At 49.1% G+C, this 24,695-nt stretch overlaps 1 protein-coding gene across 1 annotated transcript in view; it reads right to left on the bottom strand.

Annotated features, from left to right (window-relative positions):
* Positions 1 to 24,695, bottom strand: part of KIF26B (kinesin family member 26B) — a 557,329-nt gene that overhangs the window by 339,504 nt on the left and 193,130 nt on the right. Inside the window, exon 3 of the mRNA XM_032242194.1 lies at positions 15,885 to 16,418. Within this exon, the coding sequence (XP_032098085.1) occupies positions 15,885 to 16,418 (534 nt within the window). The remainder of the gene's footprint in view (positions 1 to 15,884; positions 16,419 to 24,695) is intronic.

Genomic DNA, 24,695 nt, shown 5'->3' on the forward strand with positions numbered 1-24,695 from the left:
CGTTCGTGGTGCATGGTGCAGAGTTTCAGCTGGGAAGCTGGAGAGAGCTCTGGAGGTGGACGGTGGTGATGGCTGCACAATGGTGTGACCGTACGTAATACCATGAAGAGTCGGACGGTCCAATCTTTTGGCCTTCCTGGGTCACACTGGAAGAAGCACTGTCTTAGGCCACATGTAAAAAACTGACACTAGGCGTGGCGCAGTGGCTCATGTCTGTAATCCCAGCACTTTGGGAGGCTGAGGTGGGCGGATCACCTGAGGCTGGGAGTTCGAGACCAGCCTAGCCAACATGGAGAAACCCCGTCTCTACCAAAAATACAAAATTAGCCAGGCATGGCGGTGCCTGCCTGTAATCCCAGCTAGTAGGGAGGCTAAGGCAGGAGAATCACTTGAACCCAGGAGGTGGAGGTTGCAGTGAGCCGAGAGTGTGCCATTGCACTCCAGCCTGGGCAACAAGAGCAAAACTCTGTCTCAAAAAAAACGAAACGAGCCAACCAACCAACCAAACAAAAACACTGACACTAATGATAACTGAGGAACTAAAAAGGGAAAAAGCATCACCAAAAAAGTCTCACAATGTCTTAAGAAAGTTTACAGATTGGTACTGGGCTGCATCCAAAGCCATCCTGAGTCTCATGTGGCCCCAGGCTGTGGCTTGGACATGCTTGACGGAACTGTACACTTAAAGATGATTAGAATGACCAGTTTTTTGTATGATGCATATTTTACTACAATTAAAACAGCAACAACCACCACCATGCCTCAGCTAGTAAGTAGGTGAGCCAGAATTCACTGCAGATCTGTGTGGGCTTTCCACCACGCCAAAACCAGCTCCACTCTCACGGAAGCCCTGTTCAGGACGCGGGTCCTTTGTAAAGGAGAGATGTGGGGACGCTGAATTGAAACCTTCCTGCTCTGTCATACAAAGACCTCATTACTGACAGAGCCAGGGCCCTGTTTCATTTACGAAGCGCAGGACGTAGAAATACTGGACCGTGGGATTCTAGCAGGACCATTCAGCTTCCCGGGTGGCTGGCGCGTGTCTCACTAGATGGCAGCATTGCTCACACAGCCTTGTTTCATTTTTTGACCCATCTGTGTCTTTCCGTTTTAACCCCACCAACTTCCCCACCTCCCAGGGAGGAGCTAGAAACCGTGCATCGAGTTCTAAACTTCTATGCAGAGGAATAAACCATGACACCCGGCTTGGAAAGCCGAGTCACCCCAGATTGCCGCCAAAGCAATCACGGCAGGAGTGCATGCAGTGGGCGGCCCTCCCAGGCAGGGCCACAAATCTGACCCATCTGAGGAACGGGCCCCTTCCTCCAGAGAGTGGCTGGGGCAGGGGCCAGCACACAGGAGACCTGCGTTTGACTCCCAACATGGTCCCTTCCTAGCGGTGTGACCTCACACAGCTCACCCGACAGGCCTGGGCTTGTTTCTGTCATTTGTAATTCATGAAGGCTGCCTTCTAGTCTTGCTTCCAGCCATGTCTGTTTGCTTGAACAAAAAGGGAGCATGTCATGAACAAGCTGATGGGGTCAATCTTTCCGGCGACACGGCGCCTCAGCCTGACGGACAGTGGGGAGCAGCCTTGTGAAGGCGATGGACACCGTCAGGCTGGCTCGGATGAGTCAGCTCATTCAAAAACTCCCAGTCAGGAGCGGTGGCTCACGCCTGTAATCTCAGCACTTCGGGAGGCAGGCCGAGGCGGGCGGATCACGAGGTCAGGAGTTCGAGACCAGCCTGGCCAATAAGGTGAAACCCCCGTCTCTATTAGAAATACAAAAATTAGTCAGATGTGGTGGCGCTCGCCTGTAGTCCCAGCTAGTCCGGAGGCTGAGGCAGGAGAATCGCTTGAACCCGGGAGAAGGAGGTTGCGGTGAGCCGAGGCCAGGCCACTGCACTCCAGCCTGGGCGACAGAGCGAGACTCTGTCTCAAGAAAAACAAAACAAAACAAAACAACCTCCCAGCCGCAGCCTTGGATTTAGACATGGCTGCTGCTGTCTTCGCTTTTCACATGAAATCTTTCTTCTCCTAGTGTCTCCGTCGTGCCCAGCTCTCAGCTGAGCAGTGGAAGGAAGGATACGTGAACTCCTTGGACCAGTGGTGCAGCAGAAATGTGCTAAAGTCTCCAGAGTCCCAAAAGGAGCGACTAGCATGCTTCTAAACACCTAAACTATTCCCTCGGAGTGACTCAGGCATATGAAACATATGACTCATTAACCGACCCTCACAAATACCTCTGTAAGATAAAGCCATGCTAATCCATCACAGTAAAGGCTGTTAGCACAGTAAAATCGCAATTAGAAATTAATTAGGTATATGTCTGGGGTGGGGTGGGTGAGGACTTTAGAATTTTCCAATTTATCAAATATTGCAATTTATATAATTTTAAAAGAAAGATTTATATTTCAAAATACATAAAAGAATAAGAAAGCAAATGTATTAACAACTTAACAGAAGCATATAAATAAGGAAAGCAAGAATGAAGGTCTTGAATCCTCTGTTTCAAATCCTCTGTGTTCAATAAGAATCATGAGCCAAAAGAAAAGAATCAAGCACTAGGCCTGAATTACTTGATAGTTCAAATGAATTCCAAAATAGTAAGGTTTGACTTTTTTAGGTTATTTTAAACGTGACCTTTCCACTACTCCGTAAAATTCTAAATGATTCCAGTCTATTTGCTGCTTTCCCTACTCCCTTAGAAAGGTCCCCAAATACGGGGGGAAACTGGTCAATGAACCATTCTGTATTTTGTTAATTCACTAATGATAAAATGGGATCACTTCGGCCGGGCACAGTGGCTCATGCCTGTAATCCCAGCACTCTGGGAGGCCGAGGTGGGCGGATCATTAGGTCAGAAGATCAAGACCATCCTGGATAACATGCTGACACTCTGTCTCTCCTAAAATACAAAAAATTTGCCAGGCATGGTAGCACACACCTGTAGGACCAGTTCTTGGGGAGGCTGAGGCAGAATTGCTCGAACCTGGCAGGCGGAGGTTGCGGTGAGCCACGATTGCGCCATTGCACTCCAGCCTGGGCAACAGAACGAAACTCTGTCTCAAAAAAAAAATGAGTTAACTTCTACTTAAAATATGACATTCTCACATATGATGTGATGTACATAGGGAAAGCTGGTTTTTTGGTAATATGTGGAAGAAGGAATGTTTTTGGAATTGCAGGCTAACATTTATTTTATGTGCTTGATATTCACTTTATGGAATTGGTGGTGTCTTTTCATCAACCACTGGCTCTTACAATGGAAAAGAGGGCCCTGATTCCATTTAACTTGAGTCACGTGAACTTGAGCAAAAGAAAATGGCACTCAAGGTTCAAGGAACTTAATGGGGGAGCTGGCCCGTGTCACATGCAGTGCTAAGTACGCAAGGTGCACTCTGTCACACGATCCACACAACAGCTCTGCAACTTTCCACTCTGCAGAGGAGAAAATTCACACACAGTGCAGTTAAGCAGCTCACTTGAGGTCACACAGTCAGCAAGGAAGCTGGGCTTTTATTTCCGGTGCATGAGCGGCAAATCCAGCATGCCTCACCCTTGCATTGTGTGAGACTTAGATTAAATCATTGATGAGTATCAGCCTCAGACTTTCTAAAACCGTTTTCTTTGTCATTAAAATGAGGGGGGGAAAAAAAAGCAGTGGCTGCTGTTCCCCCTCGGCCAGCTGGCTACGGAGCCTGGATACTCTTCAGCGCAGAGGAAAGTGAGAATTCAGCCTGAGGGAACAAGGTCAGCTGAGGGTGGCTGAGATGAGAGAGGATGGGGAGGGAAGCAGACAACCGGGAAAAGCTTTCCACCTCTGGGCAGTCTTCTCTCACCTACTCCACCCAGTAGGAAGCAGTTCTCAGCTCTGCCCCCACCCAAGCTCTGCCTGGGAGAGGGCAGTAAGTCCTCCCTTGCGTGTGTGGTAAGAGCCACATTCCCACCACCTTACCTCCCAACCCCTCTCACCCACATCAAGAAAGAGGAGGGAAGGTAACTATTACCAGTAACTAAGGCGCTCCCCAAAGGCACACAGTGCCTTACCTACTGTTGCTAGCCTCTGTTTGGAGCCTAGAAATGTTACTAAAGACTAAAACAAAAAATAGGGCCAGGCGGTGGCTCACACCTGTAATCCCAGCACTTTGGGAGGCTGAGGCGTGTGGATCACGAAGTCAGGAGATCAAGACCATCCTGGCTAACATGGTGAAACCCCGTCTCTACTGCAAATATAAAAAATTATCCGGGCGTGGTGGCATGTGCCTGTAGTCCCAGCTACTTGGGAGGCCGAGGCAGGAGAATCACTTGAACCCAGGAGGCACAGGTAGCAGTGGGCTGAGGTCACACCACTGCACTCCAGCCTGGGCAACACAGTGAGAATCACACACACACACACACACACACACACACACACTCACTCACTCACTCACTCACTCTGCAGACCAAATTATCAGCTTGGTCAGTAGAGAATCCCTCAGCTAGAATTGGTCAGATTAGGCTCAGTTTAGATTTCCCTACCCTCAGGCAGTGCTCCAAGAGGTGCTGTTTACGTGTATGCCTACGGCTGTGAAAGCGCAAACGCCTCGCCAGGTATTCTGTAAGACGAGGCCGTCATTCTGCGGCAATCACTGACTTTGTCCCTGAGTATGTTCTCATTTTGTCTGGCTCTTGAGAGGCTCCCTCCAGTATATGCACATTTTTATCTTTTCCTCTTGTTCCCTTTTTTCTTCGAAGCAAAGAAGATGAATGGGAATCCTCCCCTGCTAACCAGCTGTGGACGCCTCCATCTGCTCCTTCTTCAGACGTGGTTTATCTATCTACCTACCTATCTATCATCTATCTATCATCTATCTAGAATGTGACCTTATTTGGAAATGGGGCCTTTGCAGATGTAGTTATCAGATTGGTACAAAAGTAACTGCAGGTTTTGCTATTATTTTTAACAGCAAAAATCACCATTGCTTTTGCACACATGTAATAGTTAAGGATTGAGACGGGATCTTGCTGGATCAGGGTAGACTCTAAACCCAGTGGCTTGTGTCCGTGTAAAGAAGAGGACACAGTGAGACATGAGGCAGAGGTTGGGGCGATGCATCAGAAGCCACGGAATGCCTGGAGCCAACAGAAGCTGGGGAGGAAGGATTCTTCCCTGGAGCCTTCAGAGGAAGCCCCGCACCGTCTGCATTTCAAAATGGCAGTCTCTGAAACGATGAGAATAAATTTCTGCTGCTTTTAAAGCCGCAGGCTCGCGGTGGCTCGCGGTGGCTCACGCCTGTAATTCCAGCACTTCGGGAGGCCAAGGAGGATCACCAGAGGTCAGGAGTTTGAGACCAGTCTGTCCGACATGGTAAAACCCTGTCTCTACTAACAGTACAAAAACTAGCTGGGCATGGTGGTGCACATCTATAATCCCAGCTACTCCAGAGGCTGAGGCAGGAGAGTCGCTTGAACGAGGGAGGCGGAGGTTACAGTGAGCTGAGATCACGCCACTGCACTCCAGCCTGGACAATAGAGCAAGACTCCGTCTCAAATAAATAAAGCCACATAGTTAGGAGTAAATTGTTGTCAGCCCTAAGAAACTAACATCTATCAGCCTGTCACTTATCTCTCCCATACCTTCATTGTTCTCTTCCCTCTACTTATTTTCCAGATAAATTCTTTTTTTTTTTTTTTTTTTTTTTTGGAGAAGGAGTCTCTGTTCCCCAGGCTGAAATGCAGTGGCACGATCTCGGCTCACTGCAACCTCCGTCTTCTGGATTAAAGTGATTCTTCTGCCTCAGCCTCCTGAGTAGCTGGGATTACAGGTGCGTGCCACCACACCTGGCTAATTTTTGCATTTTTAGTAGACACGGGGTTTCACCACATTGGCCAGGATGATCTCGATCTCCTAACCTTGTGATCCACCTGCCTCAGTCTCCCAAAGTGCTGAGATTACATGCGTGAGCCACCACACTCAGCCGATAAATTCCTTCTTAATGCTGTAGTTCTTGGTCTTGGCAGTTGAAGCAAGGCCTGGGTCCCACCTGAAGACATTCTCATTTAACTCATCTAGGGTGTGATTCAGGCATTAGGATTTATTTTTTAATCTCCCAAGTAATTCTAGTGTGCAGCCAAAACGGACAATTCCTGCTTTCAGGCAAGGAAATCTTCCCGTTCCCCTGCTTCGAAGTCCCCACTGACTGCCTTCTGCCTGCCAGGTAAGAAGTGATACCAGCAAACACTCACATTCTGCCCTACAACTTTCAAAGTGCATTCAACTGCGTGTACCATGAAGATATTTACCAGAGGAGGTAAGAATCAGGTAAGAATCACGGCCAGGGCAGTTCTGTGAAGCTTCTTTCTATCAGATCAAAAGGCCCTCTAGTGAACATGAACTTCTTCCGACATGGAATTCAGTGAGGTCTCTCCTGCCCCTCCCTTTCCTTCCATCCCTCCCGCCCCAGCTTGGAAGGATTTCTGCAGTTTCACCACTAAGAGACTTACGGAAGCGAAATTGCGAGCTATCAATGGACAGTGGCTGTGGTGCGCTCGTCATGATGATTCTACAACAATAGGGAAATCTGAGACAATCGGAATCCCGCGGTGCGGTTTGAGTAACCTCTCATTCTGTGAAGGCACCCAAATGGAATGACTGACTTGTGCCTGGAGCGGCCCATCTGCAGGGTAACGGAGTTTGCTTGAAGACCAAAAGCCGGTGTTCTTGGCCACCCCGCAGGTTTCTGCAGGGGCCCCTGTCTGTGGGCCCCATCCCGCTTCTCCTTAGCAGGCTTTCTGGTTAACCAAAGGCTTACCAGGTATAACAGCTTCCCATTGCTGCCGAAGCAAAATATCACCAATTTAGCAGTTTAAAACAATATGAAGGTATCCTTTTTTTTTTCTTTTGAGATGGAGTGTCACTCTGTTGCCAGGCTGGAGTGCAGTGGCACAATCTCAGCTCATGGCAACCTCCGCCTCCCAGGTTCAAGTGAGTCTCCTGCCTCAGCCTCCGGAGTAGCTGAGTCTACAGGCACACACCACCACACCCGGCTCATTTTTGTATTTTTAGTAGAGACATGGTTTCATCATGTTGGCCAGGACGGTCTCGATCTCTTGACCTCGTGATCTGCCCACCTCGGCCTCCCAAAGTGCTGGGATTACAGGCGTGAGCCACCGCACCCAGTCAATTTACCCTCTTAAAGTTCTGGAGACAAGAAGTCAAAAATGGCCCTGCAGGGCTCGCTCCTTCTAGAGGGTCAAGGGGAGAATCAGACGCTTGCCGCCCCCAGCTTCTAGAGGCTTCTTCTTCCATCATGGAAGCCGGCAGATTGGTGTCTCTCTCGTCTCTGCCCTCTGCTTCTGTCTCCCCACCTCCTCTCCCTGCTTCTGATCCTCCTGCCTCCCTCTTTCAGGATCCTTGTAATTACACTGGGTCCACCCAGAGAGTCTAAAATGATCTCCCTGGCTGGGCGCAGGGGCTCACGCCTGTAACCCCAGCACTTTGGGAGGCCGAGGCAGGCAGATCACCTGAGGCCTGACCAGCCTGGCCAACATGGCGAAACCCCATCTCTACTAAAAATACAAAAATGAGCCTGACGTGGTTGTCCTTGCCTGTAATCCCAAGGCTGAGGAAGGAGAATCGCTTGAATCCAGGAGGTGGAGTTTGCAGCGAGCTGAGATCGTGCCGCTGCACTCCTGGGTGGCGGAGCGAGACTCAAAAATAACAACAATAATTAAATTAAATGATCCCCCATCTCAAGATCCCAATCACACCTGCAAAGGCCTTTTACTGTGTAAGGTAACACATCCACAGACTGTGGGGATCAGGGTGCAGACATCGTTGGGGGCCCCTATTCAGTCTACCACACCAAGCAAATACCCAGATTAAACTGATTTGTGAATTCTCCTCATGAGGTCTGGGTGTTCCCTTCAGACCACCAGCCCTATCCACATTCATAAAGTGTGACTGCCCTTTTGGAATTTCACCCTGAACACTACAGCCTTGCAACACATGCTGTCCATGACCGAATATACAGATTCTTTTTTCTGTGTTCACGATTTGTCAAAAAGCATAAAGATAAATAATCTAACATCCCTTTGACCACCTACAAACAGGAGAAAGCAAAACCCATGGTCTTAAGAATCTCGTCAGTGTCATGATTTGTCTAACAGTGGCATCTTACACTATTGCCTGGCTGAGCAGAAGCTGTAGCAAATGGAAGCATCTGACCCCAGTCCTGGCGCGTGACGCGGGGTGCAGCATCATTCAGGGCACAAGTGGCTGAGTGCGCCCTCAAGAGCCGCGAGGAATGGGAACAAAAATCCTACACTCCTGACCTACTGGAAACACCCACCCCTGCGCCCTCTGGAAACGTGGTTCAGCCACGAAGAGCCTGGTATGCCTCATCTCCCATCACCAGCCATACTAGAACACGTGCTTCTGGTCTTCAGGAAGTCACGGTAAACAAAGCCTCTGAGTACGACAGCACTTGGTGGGCCTCAGAGTCTCCCCTTCCTCCACCAGGACACCTGGAAATCCGCTAGCAGCAAGTTCCCCCAGGGCTTCTGATCTCTGAGGTGTGAGATTTATGCCCTGCAGAGGTCCTGCCATTCAGCAAACTTTCATCTGTTTTGAGGTTGGTGCTGCTTTTGCATCATTTTGTGCTTTTTTTTTTTTTTTTTTTTTTTTTGAGATACGGTCTCGGGTCTCACTCTGTTGCCTAGGCGAGACGCAGTGGTACGATCCCATCTTACTGCAGCCTGTGACTCCTGGGCTCAGAGAACCCTCTTGCCTCACCCTCCTGAGTAGCTGGGACTACAGGCATGCCACCACGCCGGGGTAACTTTTCATTTCTCTGTAGGGATGGGGTTTTACTGTGTTGTCTAGGCTGGTCTATAACTCCTGGCCTGAAGCAGTTCTCACCTTGGCCTCTCAAGTGCTGAAATTACAGGCCTGAGCCACTGTGCCCAGACTGTGCTCACATCTTAAAATGTCAAGGTCATTGATGACTGTGCTTCATAGGCACAATTATTTCTAAAGCTGTAATAGAGACAGCCCCATCATGACTTCAGCCGGAGCTCAGTCTAGCATTATCTCTGACATTAATTCCAACGGCTGCTTTTAGAGAAGCAGGAAAATTTGTATGGAGAGTGTTTTCCTCCAGCTCAAGGAATGCACATGGACTGCATTCCTTGTATCAGTGTTCCATTATGGACCTATTGCTTGTTTTTTTTGTTTTTCTTTCTTCTTTTTTTTTTTTTGAGATGGAGTATCTCTCTGTCGCCAGGCTGGAGTGCAGTGGTAGGATCTCAGCTCACTGCAACCTCTACCTCCCAGGTTCAAGTGATTCTCCTGCCTCAGCCTCCTGAGTAGCGGGGATTACAGGTGTGTGCCACCACACCCGGCTAATTTTTTTATTTTTAGCAGAGACAGGGTTTCACCATGTTGGCCAGCAGAGTCTTGATCTCTTGACCTCATGATCCACCTGTCTTGGCCTCCCAAAGTGCTGGAATTATAAGCGTGAGCCGCGGCACATGGCCAGCCAGGTTTATTACTTGTATATTATTCTAACATCTTCTGAATTTTCTTGACAAGTTCAATTGAGTGAAATCCTATGAAATAAAGTTCTTCTATCCTTTCAAATGCCCCTGTATTGAGTGCGACATCAAAATGCCAGCTAGGTTCTTTTCATTGCATCTAAGGATTTATTAAGTGTCATTAAGATACTTCACATTGGCTGGGCATGGTGGTGCAGGCCTGTAATCCCAGCACTTTGGGAGGCCGAGGTGGGCGGATCACAAGGTCAGGAGTTTGAGACTGGCCTGGCCAATATGGTGAAACCCTGTTTCTAATAAAAATACAAAAATTAGCCAGGTGTGGTGGAAGGCACCTGTAGTTCCAGCTACTTGGGAGGCTGAGGCAAGAGAATTGCTTGAACCCAGGGGGCGGAGGTTGCAGTGAGCCGAGGTCACGCCACTGCGCTCCAGCTTGAGCAATAGTGAGACTCCATCTCAAAAAAAAAAAAAAAATTAGCTTAAAGATTAGCTTCGAATCAAATAGCTGATAGTTTCTACCAAAATTCTTGGGTTCTAGATAGGTCTTTGGCCTGGAATTCTTTCCCAAACTAGGGCCAGTCATGGGAAATAATTATACTGCTCCCCTGACACAGGAGCTCTCTCTAATAAAGAACCACATTTGCACGTTAGCTGCTGTGAGGGACATGAGAATATGAGTCCCCTGTTGTCCAAGAGTGTGTGATCTAGCAAAAGGGATCAAACCAGGATTTAGAAAACTCTGAGCAAAGGAACCTTCGAAATATCTCTCAGCTTCAGGTCTGTCTTCTGGGAAATGAAAGGGTTGAAGTCGACAATTTCTATTGGTGTTCCTGCTTTATAGTTCATAAAATATTTTCACACCCTCTTCGTGATTGTTCCCTGTAATCACGTTGTGAGGCAGGAGTTTCATAGGTAAGGGAATAGACTGAGATGTCAGGCTACGAAGCTGGTTTAATAGCTGCGGAACCACAGCCGTGAACCAGATAAGACTCTGTCTCCAAATCTCCTACCGTGATGCAAGAGCCATTACCACCTACAGAAGTGGATTCTAACACCAACGTCCTACAATTCTGATGTGTACAGTCTTTCCTGCGGTTATTCACTATAATAAATGTAAATCACGCAAAAGCAGCTGCCGCTCAAAAGGAGATAACTCATCGGTAGTTGATTACAAGGAACTAATCTAGACACATCCTTTCAATTCACAATTTCATGTGGTCAAATGAAGGTTCTAACACATGGTTACGAAGAGGGGGAAAATAGATACCAGGCTTACTTGGGGTGGAGGGTGGGAGGAGCACCCCACAGAAAACGACCTCTGGGGTACTACGCTCACCCCCCGGGTGGCAAAATCATTTGTATACCAAACCCCAGTGACGTGCAATTACCCACCTAACAAACCTGCACATGTACTCCCAAACAGAAAATAAAAGTTGGAAAAAAATGAAGGTTCTAGAGCAGTGATCCCCAACCTTTTTGGCACCAGGGACCCGTTTCATGGAAGACAATTAGGGGGCGGAGATGGGATGAAACTGTTCCACCTCAGGCCATCAGGCATTAGATTCTCATAAGGGGTGCGTAACAGGCGTCTGGGGACCCCTGTTCTTAGAGAATTTTCTGCTTTCTCTAAGTATGCATAGATTATGATAAATGTCTGCAGATTAACAAAAAGTCTTTCTTTGAAAGTTCGTCTTATCTTCTATTGCCTCAATTTTCTAAGATATTTAATGAGCATTATCTCTGTGGTTTGTTCTGCATTTTCGATGTAAGCTCAGTACTTCCTAAATTGCTCTTTTTAAAATCTCTCTGGATTGATTTCTATTTATCTGTGATGCTTACAGGTTCCTGGTCTTTCTGGAGGTACTTGAGAAACATGAAGGGTACAGCAGAAGAGAATCAAGAATCTTCCTACTGCAGCGTTTGGAGATGAGTGCACAGTGGTGTGGGTAACGGGGACCGAGGGGGACCGCTCTATCGCCCACGTGACGCAGGCTTCACCAGCTCCCTGTTGGAAAGCCTGTCCGTGCCGTTTCATCCTGGCTACAGCTAAATTGTAGAAGGGCAGAGTTGTCCTCTCCCTCATTTCTAGAGGCTTGGGTTCCGTGGGTGTGGAGTCGCACCCTTGGTAGTGACAAAGTCTAGATGCTTCTCTGCCCAGGAAACAGCTCTGGCACTGATCCAGAGGCCATCTGCTCTGTGGGGAGGGAAGTGGGAGTATGGGTGAGCAGGAAAAATGAGGTCAGCTTTCAGAGCAGTCAACCATCTCTGACGAGCTGGCCAGACTGCGAACTGCAGAATATTTACTGCAGGGAGACGTCGCGACAGGAGACGCTCAGTCTGGCCAGACCCAGAGCCCCCACCCCAGGGCATCAGGACAAGACAGTCACAAAACAGGGGACACGGATTCACACTGATTCACAGCCAGGCACCAAATCCCTTTATCGCACAGAGGTTTCCTCTGGTCCCTTCATTACTCGGGGGAAATGCATGAATTGGTCTGTTCTGGAGTTGGAAAGAAGAAATATAACGCACCCAGAACGACTGCAAGTTGGTGGCTTGTGTGAATCTTGGTTTATCTGGCTTTGCCACAGCAGGCTGGATTATGAGTCTGTCTGCATGCTCCCAAAGCAGTGGGCATCTCTTCACCTCTGCACTCACCTGGCTCCTCCCCACTGTGAGGACCTCAGGATAGGAACCAGGATTTCCAGCCCGAGGCTGCAGCCCCACCCGCCACCTAGCGCAGTGCCTGGCACTTGGCTGGATACTTGTGCAGCAAATTCTCTTTCATCTGAGGTTGGGAAGAAAGAGGAGGGATAGGCAGGGCACAGTGGCTCACATCTGTAATCCCAGCACTTTGGGAAGCCAAGGTGGGCCAAACATCACCAGGGGTCGGAGTTCAAGACCAGCCTGATCAACACAGAGAAATCCCGTCTCTACTAAAAACACAGAATTAGCTGGGTGTGGTGGCGCATGCCTATAATCCCAGCTACCCGGGAGGCTGAGGCAGAAAAATTGCTTCAACCTGGGAGGCGGAGGTTGCAGTGAGCTGAGATCACGCCATTGTACTCCAGCCTGGGCAACAAGAGTGAAACTCTGTCTCAAAAAAAAGAAAAAAGAGGAGGAATAGAATCATTGCACAAATGAAAGGAACACACCAATAATCCCTCATGGCCTGTTAAGTAGCATCTTCAGTGTCCCCGCCTTACACACAAACTCTCATCGCACTTTGAGTATTTTCCATGAAAGCACCAGTTCCATGCTCATCTGTCCTTGCTCGTTAGCGCCGGGGCAGCGGCTGAGTCTTCTGACTGGCCCCGGCCACGCGCTACGAGAGCACTGGAGTCGTGGAAGGTGAAATGTGAGTTGTCTGTGTAACATGAGGATGTGGCTCACACAACCCAGCGATGTGTTAAAAATACGGCCTGGGTAAAAGGATGTTTACCTGAGCATTTTATTTATAGCAGCAAAGACCTAAATTCTAATTAATTGGTGTTTGGGTATAATTAGATTGGTGCAAAAGTTATTGTGGTTTTTGCCATTGAAAGTAATGCCAAAAACCGCAATGACTTTTACACCAACCTAATTAGGACATTGCCATAGAGCGGATAATATCGATATAATGAATTATGCTACTGCTAAACAGAATATTTTAGGAAAACACATAAGGGCATGGGGAAATGTATCCAACGTATTAAGTGGAATGCAGGTCACAGAATTGAACCTGCTCACAATTTTACAGATTGCGAGATATGAAATATTAGGAGGAAGTATACCCAAACGTTACATAGTTTCCATCTGGGCCACGTCGACTTTTAAAGTCTTATTTAAACTTTATTTTACAACCAACATGTAACTTTTTATAATTTTCTAAATAGTATATTTTAAAACTGCAAACAAAACAAAATAAGCAGATCATCCCCTAATGCAAAGAAGCCCTTCTCTGTTCCTGCCCTGGATGGTCGCTTCCGAGATGAGACGTGAAGCCTCTCCCAGGACGCCACTGGTCCCTCATTCTCCTTATACACACAACCCAGATAATTCTATCCGAAAGTCTCGGGGCGATGAGATCCCTGCAGGTAAAACTAGTTCTTGTCTTTGTTACAGCAGATCTGAACAGGAACTGTATCTGGAAAAGATGTGGACAGCTGACGCTGGGGCAGCCTAGGAAAGCTGGAAGCAGGAGTGGGAGGCAAAGGCCCTCCCTGGGCGAGGGAGGCTGGAGCTGATCCTGCCGCTGGCTGTGTGGCCACAGTCACTCTGCGTCTCTGAGTATCATGTTCCCTGTCTGCAAAAGGAAGATCCCACACCTGCCCGCCTCCCTCATACACCTACCGTGTGGTTAAATGAAATAATGTGTATGTTCTGTTCTGCAATTTAGAAAGCACTCGGTGGAATGAAGAGTTCGGCAATCCAAGAATGCTAACATCTTAGGATAATATTCAATGTTTCCCACTTTCTTTCAAGATAGCAAGAGACACACACACTCTCAAACACTCTAGAAAACATCACCAGGAATTTTATCAACGTATTTAACTCACCTCGCGCATCCCTGGACCTTTGTCCAACGTAACAAAACTATGCCATATGTTCCCTAGACTTGCTCCCTTTTCTCCTGGGCTCATGGCTTGATTGGCTTCCCCAGGTTCCCAGTGGGAAGGCGGGGTCAAGAGACGAAACTGTCTGTCTGTCTGTCTGTCTCTCTTCTTTTTTACCGCTTCAGAGTCTTGCTCTGTCAGCCAGGCTGGAGTGCAATGGTGCAATCTCGGCTCACTGCAGCCTCTGCCTCCTGGGCTCAAGCAATCCTCCCATCTCAGCCTCCCAAGTAGCTGAGACTACAGGCTCATGCCACCATACCTGGATCATTTTTGTATTTTTAGTAGAGATGAGGTTTCTCCATATTGCTCAGGCTGAAATATAACTCCTGGGCTCAAGCAATCCACCCACCCAAAAGTGCTGGGATTATAAGTGTAAGCCACCATGCCCAGCAGAGACTGGACTCTTGTCACTGGAATATACATGTAAGCAATGCACATCCCTTTCAGGCAAAGCTGGGCCCCAAAATCCTCCTGGGAGATCCTCCATACACTCTCTCTTCCCTCATTTCCTGGCTGGTTACAGAAGATCTTGTGAAGGACTCTCGAGGCCCCTGGAAGATGGTGACACATTTGGTGGAAGAAGTCTGTGCCCCCACATCGCAGCAAAGCCACCCGCCCAACACCCACTATGACACAGACCCAAGTGAGAGAGAGCCTGAGGTCTTCAGGATGATGTGCTGTATGTGCCAACCACTTCTCTGAGTAACACACCCTTGACCATGGCCGCTCCTTCACTCCAGTGATGGTCAACGCTGTCCGCTGCTTCCCACCACTGATGCAGGGGACGGAGGGGCCACTTACATTAAAACTCCAGTCCTCAGCCAACAGAAACTCACCCAGGCAACATTAGAACATCTTTAAAGATTCCCTAGGAGACTGAAGACCTGTTTTTCATCTCTATGGGGAAACCTGGGGGCATGTGCTAATTTAAATAACTGAAAAGGAAAAAACACTTTTGGCAGCCCAGTCCCAACAGTTCTTAAAGTGAGTTGCACATAGAAGAGAGTGCGGGTCTACGAAGGGAGGAGAGGTTAGGAGGGCGTCTACACCTCTCTCAGACGGTCTAGACAGGGGAAGCAGAGTGCCAGCACGGACCACGGTTCCCTCATGTGTTTTACCCTCAGCAATGCCCAGCACTTCCCATGGGTTGCTTTAAAATCACGATTTCAGGGACTCACAGTACCCTTTGTTTCAAAAGCCTCTCACTCATTTGTGTTAATATCTCAAATCTCTGTTAACAGCACAACAATGATCCCCTACTATGTGGCAGGTATTGGGGTACGTGTCATGCAAACACTACCTCACTTACTTCTCATGACTCACGTCCATGTGCAAGTGGCGACTTGAGCCTGAGACAGGGCAAACCCCTCGTGCAAGGTCACATTGCTAATAAGTGGACAGGTCGGGCTTGGGCCCCACTCCAAGTATCTCCGTGGCCCTCCTCTTCACGGCCATGCCATGTGGTAAACCTGCTGGCTGAGAAGCCGCTGGCATCCCCTGGACCAGCAGGGTCTCTCAGGAAGGAGGCACTGAGGGCGGAGAAAGGGCAGCTGTGGGGGGTTTGGAGGATACAGAAGCACCCCCCACAGCAGGCACGGGTGGAGCACGCTGATGAGAACTCTGTGGGGCCACATGGAAACGCTAGGCTCTGAGTTACGGGGCTCCCAGGAGGAGGCAGAGGAAGGAAGTGCTCCCCACCTCTCTGCTTTCACTCTAGCCAGCCCTGCTCTTCCTGGCCCACACAGGCGACTTACCTGGTATGGGTACAGGGTGACCCCGTTGGTCCTCGACAGGGACCAGGTGCCTTCCAGGTACTGGTGAGCCTGGATGGCCACTGAATTGAGGATGTTCCCATTGCTTGGACTGGTGGCCATCTGGAGGCTGGCCTTGGCCTGGTGAGTCGGGGACCCACTCTTCTTTTCCGCCCCATTGCTGACCCCAAGGCTGCTGGGTTTGCTGCTGTGCTTGTTGACGAGGCCTGTGTAGTTGGAGGTGGCATAGGGGGCGGGCACAAAGGCCCAGTCCCTGGGCTGCTGGAGCCCACCCACGTGCCGGGACCCCACCAGGGTGGGGATGCTGAAGAGCGGCGGGGGCGAGCCGGGCGAGGCGTCGTACTGCTCACTGCCAGCGGCCTGCTCCAAGGCCAGCACCATCTGGACGGCCTCCTGCTTCAGCTGGTTCAGGTGAGTGGCACAAATGTCACAGCGGTTGTCCCGGTCATTCCACGCCTTCCGGATGGTGTTGGGGACCTGGAGTTTGTCATGAATCACAGCTGAGAAAGCAGGGTCCTAGAGAACACGGAAGCAGAGGAAAAGAAGATTCCATCACTCAAGGTTGCTCAGTGCAAGTCAGATACCTGGCTCACGAGCTAAGCCCTGGCTGTGCCCAAGGAGTTTGATGGTTTGACTGGCACCAACAGAAATGAGAAGCCACACTGGCGGAAAAGCCTCTACTTCCGATAAACACCTTTGACAAATGTAAGAATTTTATAGTGAAAACTTTTAAAAAGAAGTTAAAAAAAAAAAAGACTTTTAAGTATCCTCTTCGCCAGGCGGGTCAAACAAGAACATTCATATTCTGCCATCATTGTTTTGTTTTGCTTTTGAGACAGAGTCCTGCTCTGTCACCAGGCTGGAGTGCGCTGATGTGATCTTGGCTCACTGCAATCTCTGCCTCCTGGGTTCAAGCGATTCTCCTGCCTCAGCCTTCCAAGTAACTGGGACTACAGGCACCTGCCACCACATCTGACTAATTTTTTGTATTTTAGTACAGATGGAGTTTCACCATGTTGGCCAGGATGGTCTCGATCTCCTGACGTTGTGATCCACCTGCCTCAGCCTCCTAAAGTGCTGGGATAACAGGCGTGAGCCACTGCACCCGGCCTCTTATTCTTACATCCGCTAAAAAATTATGGCTTTCCCTGGGCTCTTGCAGGGTGTTCAATCAGAAGGAACAGACATTTGTCAGGCATGATGGGGGCGGGGCCGAAGCAGCCCGGCAACCCTGTGTAGACGGACTCCTGTTTACTGTTTGTCCCTTGGCAAGCTGACCATGTCTCTACCCGGGTATCCGATATTCTAACCCACCAACACAAAACAGTCCAAGATACTTTTCCCCTCAAACTTCATCTAAAACTACTATTTAAAAATATTGGCTGGGCGCAGTGGCTCAGGCCTGTAATCCCAGCACTTTGGGAGGCCGAGGTGGGTGGATCATGAGGTCAGGAGTTCAAGATCAGCCTAGCCAAGATGGTGAAACCCCGTCTCTACTAAAAATACCAAAATTAGTTGGGTGTGGTGGTGGGTGCCTGTAATTCCAGCTACTTGGGAGGCTGAGGCAGGGAACTGCTTGAACCCAGGAGGCAGAGGTTGCATTGAGGCGAGATCGTGCCGCTGCACTCCAGCCTGGGTGACAGAGAAAGACTCTGTCTCAAAAAAATAAAAATAAAAAAATCTTGCCAGGTGTGGTGGCTGGCACCCATAATCCCAGCTACTTGGGACGCTGAAGCTGGAGGATCCCTTAAGGCTAGAAGTCGAGACCAGCCTGAGCAGCATAGAGAGAAAATCTTACAAAATAATGTATATATTACTATTATATATATTTATAAAATGTTTATAGATAAAATAAAAAGCTAGGTCAGAGGCCCATATCGAAAAGAAATCAGGAAATGGATTGAATGACAGCAATGTCTCTTATTTACTTGGCTTTAATTGTTACAGGAAAGCAGGATCACACAGAGGAGCAAGCACCAGGAGTGTTCACTGAGGATCAGTTTCCAGTCCTGCCACCTGTGACCTGGGAGTTCTGTAGTGACCTCCTCTCATCTGCCACACAGGGTCACGGCCCATCCTCACTGTAAGGACCTTCCAGCTCCGTCACTCCATTTGTGGGGAAACTGGGACTGGAGAGTCTGGCCTGTGCATGTATGAACAGGGCTACTGTACCATTTGGGGGCCTGGGTGACCGGCTGAGGTTCAACAGTTCTTGCAGATAATTGATAAAACTGAACTCAAGGCTTATTTACCTCCAGGCCACTAGGGAGAAAATCTGCCCTTCTGAAATTCACTGTCAGCTTTTACGGGGCACAAGCCCCTTCAGAGCTGAATGGGGTTTGATGAGCGTAGGCAGGGAGGGTGGTGTGGGGAGGGGGCAGGAAGATCAGCACTTGGGGGTTGTTCTTAATTACGATCCATCTTGATTACAGGCTCTAGTGTTTTGTGTTCCCTGTTTCACTGCCCTGAACAGCTTCTCAGCGCGCACTGATCAATCGGTGCATAAATAAGAGGCCTCTTTCCACTGCAGCAGCAGCGAGTGGCTCAGGAGGGAGACACTCAGACAGTCACAATGGCGGGAAGCATGGGCAGGGAAGGCTGATCAAGTCTCCTTGAAGTGATGCAAACCACATGAGGCCTGCCTCGGGCGTCCTTCTCAATGACAGGGCCACAGAGGCTCCAATCACAACTCAGAGCTTAGGACCTGCAAAGGCCCCTTAGGGACCGTTCCAGAACAGAGCACCACCTCAGTTTACAGACAAACAGGTCCCAGAGGGTTAAAGTGTGGACCATGGCTGGACTTCCTAACCATCAGTACAGGTATCGATCAACTTACGACCTATGCAAGTTACGACCATTCGACTTTACGACCACAATCACTAGCCACGACTGCTCCGCGTCTGGCAGCGCAAACGTTGCCCAGCTGGGCGTACGACAGCGCGGACCAGCTTCCGGCAGCACTACCATCTCCGCGTGCATATAGCCTACTCAACTTACGACCAAATCGTGTTACGACTGGTCTGTCGGAACCAATCGTGGTCGTAAGTCGAGCACTAGCTGTATGTGATTTTTCACCCTAAGCCAAAGAGCCATTATCCATCCAGAGATTCACATTCTCCCACAGACACAGAAGGTTTCCACCCCCATGTTGTCACTAGGAAATGTTCATTTATGCAAACGACATGTATTTGGGCCCCAATATATGCAAAGACACAGTTTCCTGTGTTTTCACATAATGGCTTATGCTTTCAAGGCACCAAGCTGTTTGCTTTCAAGCAGCCTGCCATCGATTGCTTATTTAGAATACTTTTGTGACCCCATCATATGGAAGAAGTGCCACAGAAAGGCGGCGGCTGTAGGCGCAGGCATGCCTGCACATCACAGCTTATTTCGATAGTAGTCCTTGGAGTCTGGATTTGACTCTGACGTAGGGACGCATTCACTCTCCAGAAACCACGTGAGCCATCCCTGACTCTGAGGACCCCACTTCTTTTTTTTTTTTGAGATGGAGTCTTGTTCTGTCACCAGGCTGGAGTGCAGTGGCCCAGTCTCTGCTACCTGCAACCTCTACCTCCCAGGTTCAAGCGATTCTCCTGCCTCAGCATCCCGAGTAGCTGGGACTACAGGCATGCACCACCACACACAGCTAATTTTTGTATTTTTAGTAGAGACAGGGTTTCACCATGTTGGCCAGGATGATCTCGATCTCTTGACCTTGTGATCTGCCCACCTCGGCCTCCCAAAGTGCTGGGATTACAGATGTGAGCCACTGCGCCCGGCCCTCTTTTCTTCGTCTTTACTGCTCTTCCTTGAAGCACTACCTTCTTCATTCAGCTTACTGTCATTTGTGGCTCAGCTGCTGACATTTAACAAATAGGTATTTTGGTTTCCAGCATGCCAGGCATTGCCCCAGGCGGGGGTCTGAGGGTACATGAGAACGACACCCGTGCTCTGGGAGCTCACAGTCCACGGGGCCTTCCTGGTTCCTGGACTACCTAATGCCTCATGTCTCTGCTGCCACCTCTAGCCCAGTCTGCAGTGACTCCCAGGACCAATCCATACATGCTCAACACGTGGAGCTCAGTGCTCCCCCAGGGGTGACAACACATCAGCACCAGCTCCTGCTCCTCATGACGCTATTCCACTCACACCTGGGCCAGCCAGAGCAAGCCCAGCCAGCGCCGACATTCAGCGCACAGCTGAGCCCACCATCAACATGACCACCACAGACAGCCAGGAAGTAGCCAACAACCCGTTCCTGTCTTGTCCAGGGAAAAGCTGAGATTGAGAGTTTTTAACAAGTATGTGGTTGTTGGCTGATGTCAGAGGTGTTCCTTCAGTTAAGCAACCCTTGATCTAAAACCCTTTGTGAGCTCTTATCATCAAAAGGCCTCAGTAGATTAAGAGATACATCTTATGGAAACGAAAATCCCTTTAAAGTGCTTGTCCACACATTATACATAAATATTTTAGTACGACTCACAACTTGAAAAAGGAATGGTTTAACAGCCATAGCTTTCTGTAAGTGCTGAAATAAGAAGACACTACTTTAAATGAGGATAGTCATAAACAGGAAGAAAAGACAAACGGAGGCCGGGCACGGAGGCTCACGCCTGCAATCCCAGCACTTTGGGAGGCGGAGGTGGGCAGATCACAAGGTCAGGAGTTCAAGACCAGCCTTACCAACATGACGAAATTCCATCTCTACTAAAAATACACAAATCATCCAGGTATGGTGGTGTGGGCCTGCAGGCCCAGCTACTCAGGAGGCTGAGGCAGGAGAATCACTTGAGCCCAGGAGGCGGAGGTTGCAGTGAGCCGAGATCACACCACGGCACTCCAGTCTGGGCAACAGAGTAAGATTCCATCTCAAAAAAACAGATGAATGTTCTTTGCCCCTAAACCTACTCTTGCTCCAGTGGTCACTAGCAAAGTAAATAGTATCATAGTCCACCCGGGACCCAGGCCTGAAAGTTAGAACCTTCCTCAGGTCCTCCTTTTCGGTCACATTCAATCATCAAATTTCCAGATTGGTGATTGGTACTTCCAAGAAACTCTTGGCCGGTCCTTCCTCTCCACGCCCACTGCCACGTTCATGCTTTTAGATCTCTCACTCAACACAGTCCCCCCCGACTCCAGCCTTGATCTCACCTCCCCACAAGAAAATGACTTTACCAAAATTCAAATCCAATCATGTCATGACTCAGCTTTTCCGCACCTCCATTCTAAGAGCTATCTCATTGTCTGCAGTTTTCATTTGGACAAGTGTCTCCATTACAGTCACTGCGCCTGATGGGAAAATATTCTTTCTTTCTGTCTTCAATACCCTAGTGTCCAGCGGAGTGCCTGGAACATAGTAAGGTCTCAACAAATATGTGTGAAATAAATAAAGGAATGAAAGGAATTCCACCAAGGTAAAAAGTCAAGCAGTAAAGTCTATGCTCAGCATCCTGTATTTGGCCTAAATGAGTTTTTCGCCCATATTATAAAACTGTTATGGAAGAAACCCGAATCTAAGGCTAACATTTCCAGCTCTATTCCTTCTACCTGGCTAATGAGCTGGGTTTGTCAACCAGAGCCTGGGTATCTTCCTTTTATACTCTCTTCTTTATACTATTAGATCCTCTGGCCTCAGTACAAGCTTCATCTTCTTCTTAAGTTCCCAAGAAGCTGACAGGTTTGTTTTGTTTTCTTGAGATGGAGTCTCACTCTGTCGTGCAGGCTGGAGCGCAGTGGCATGATCTCAGCTCACTGCAACTGCAACCTCCAGGTTCAAGTGATTCTCCCACCTCAGCCTCTGAGTAGCTGGGATTACAAGTGTGCATCACCATACCTGGCTAACTTTCTGTGTGTTTATTTTAGTGGAGATGGGGATTCACCATGTTGCCCAGGCTGGGCTTGAAATCCTGAGCTCAGGCAATCCACCCAGCTTGGTCTCCCAAAGTGCTAGGATTACAGGCATGAGCCACCGTGCTGGGCCGAAAGTAACATTTATATGGAAAGAATTTTATTAATAACTTTTTTAAACCTTCAGCCCAGCTCATCAACAAGAAGACAAGAGAAATCTACCTAAAGGAAAACTCCAGGTCAGTACTACGCACTTGGTCCAGAAGGTTGGGCCCCCCGCAAGCTGGTGGCACACTTATTTCCCAAGAGCTGGCAGCCAGCTTTCAATGCCTGAGGTGGGACTGGTGCTGAGTCTGCAAAGTCAAGCAAGGAAACAAGAACCACTGCCCAGGTGAACAAAGCCGTTCGCCAGTGCGCCTCATCGATGCTGGTGCCATCGCGTCCTTGGAGGGCTGGACTGCTCTGCAATAAATGCTCAAGCCACTTCTGAGGACAGGCGGGTTTCCACGTCGTTTCGGGCAAAAGACGACTTTAAGCATGTCCCCCCAAAGCTTTCAGGTCTGTGATGAAGGCAGTAGGTGGAGTTGGCATCCGGCATGTGTTGTACAAATTCCTGTTGCTATTTGCTTCTGGGGTATTGTCCTAGAGGCCTCTGGTGACAAGCTCAACAAGATTTAAGCTGTTCTTCAAAGGCCGTTTCATTCCACTTTGATCCTAAACTTTCTTCCTGCACACACGCTGCTCTGCGGAATGGAGGACAGTCCCTGAGGAGGGAATGTTTGCTGCCCAAACATCCCCGCATGGCTCCCCAGATGATCAGTGGCATTTTCCTTCATTCCTATCGTCCTTCTGCGGCCAGGGTTTGCATTCCTGCCCCTGCCGCATTCCCCAGAGCGTCCTTTCTTTCTCAACCACCTAGTATTGGCAGGTGTCAATATTAATGACTCTTTTTTGAACAAAATGCAAAATTGAAAGTTTGCAAATGATAGATAATAAACCTTAGGTGGATCTGAACCAAGAATACTGATCCTCTTATTTGCAGTTAAACATTCAACTATCTGGGCTGAAACGTCTCTCAAAGAGGTGGTATTTCTCCCCCTCACTAATTTCAAAAGAAGAAAAATAAAGATAATGGGGCCAAATCTTAATGAGCCGTTGTCAGAGAGGAGAGTTTCAGCATCTGAAGTCTAAGGACACTCCCAACGTGCCAGCTCTCGGACATTACTGCCTCCTCAGGAACCTCGAAGCTTATCAGCTCCCTGACCTTGACACCTCACGCTCCACCTGTGCTTGACGGGGTGTGAAGGACCAAGGTCTCAGCCAGAGGATTTCTCACCGCGAGACTCTCTTCGCCCAGTTACCGTGCCGAGTCTACACAGCAGGAATTTACTGATGGCGAAAAGTCAGTATCCTTCATTTCTGTTGCTCGTGGAGCTCCCAGACCCACGAACGAGGCATGCAACCACCTCAGAGGGAAGCCAGGAGCCAGTCAGAATGTCTGATGGAGGAATCACGCCCCGCGGCTCTGTGTGGGGAAGTGACCACCCTCAAGCGTTCTGTCCTCCGCACCCACACCACACGTGCGTGGATGCAAGTCTCCAGCAGCCCACTTTGATGGGCAGAGAGGACTCAAGCACAGCACGTTCTCTAAAGACTGGGGGAAAAGAGGGGAATGGTATCTGAAAGGACACTGGGTGTGTTGGAATTAGGGTTTGCTCAGGTGAGACCTGAGATAGCCAAAATGTTAGAAATAGATGCTCGGTGCTGCAAAGAAAATCAGCACTGAAACAAAGGACCTTTCAGCAACGCATTTTACTTCCTGGACTGCAGGAAGGGGAGGACCCTCTCTAGCCATCGTGCCCGAGAGCACAAGGACCTAAGGGAAACACACAAATCTATCCCTTACGCATCTGGGGTCGTCCTTACTGCTGTGTCTGATCTCCGTTGGCTGGAGCCAGACCTCACCATCTAAACTAAAACCCGATTGTCTAACAACTTAAAACTTTCTAAACAGGTGAAAGCAACGGAGAGCTGGGACCTGCCTGTGAGCACGTCTGGCACGGATATCTTGGTTAAAGTACAAGGACACAGAGTGTACTACGTGCCTGTAAGCAGGGCAGGTCTAACGGCTACATAGGATAGGGCGTAACAGAGTTATTTGGACACTTATTTTTTAACAAGAAAGAAAACTTTAAAAAGGAACTTTTCAACTTCCCACACAAAATAACAAGCGCAGTCGGGCCAGCAATGAGGCCATGCCCTGAGGCCGCAGGTGGGTGGCCTGCACCCCTCCTTCATCAGCATAAAACTCAGGTGGAAACTTCCTTCTGAAGACTTCCTGCCCCGCAGTCTGAACCCGGGGTCTGTCGTGATTGTTGCCAGCGTGCTTGCTGGCGACCACACAATGTGTGTGCTGAACACCGAGCTGCGCGTGTGGAAACGCTGAGAGTGAAGGCACACAGGCACGCTGGGCAACAAGCTCAGAGACAAACCAAGAAAAAAGACCCTCCCGAGGAAGAAATGTGCAATGTCAGACCGCAGTTGTTCTACGTAAGAAACCAGATTATCCGGGATGTCGCGGCTGTGCCCAGCCTAAGCGAGAACGCTCTGGATGAGTGCAGAGAGGGGTGGGCCTCTCAAAGACTTCATTCTGAATGCCTGTGTTCCAGGGGGGCAGTTAGGCAGGCAGAAGGCAGGTGCGCATGAAATTAACAGGGCTGCTTGCAGCAACGTGTGAAAAAGGTGTTGCAGATGGCAACACTCTGCTCCCTCAAAAGAAAAGGGAGATGTTTAATTAGAACTTGACAGGATTAAGAATGGTTCACGAATGACTCAAAAGAATGGGCGAGGGCCGGGCGCGGTGGCTCAAGCCTGTAATCCCAGCACTTTGGGAGGCCGAGGCGGGTGGATCACGAGGTCAAGAGATCGAGACCATCCTGGTCAACA

This window comes from Sapajus apella, unplaced genomic scaffold, assembly GCF_009761245.1.
Source record: "Sapajus apella isolate SASKATOON/1434 unplaced genomic scaffold, GSC_monkey_1.0 scaffold49, whole genome shotgun sequence".
Lineage (NCBI taxonomy): Eukaryota > Metazoa > Chordata > Mammalia > Primates > Cebidae > Sapajus > Sapajus apella.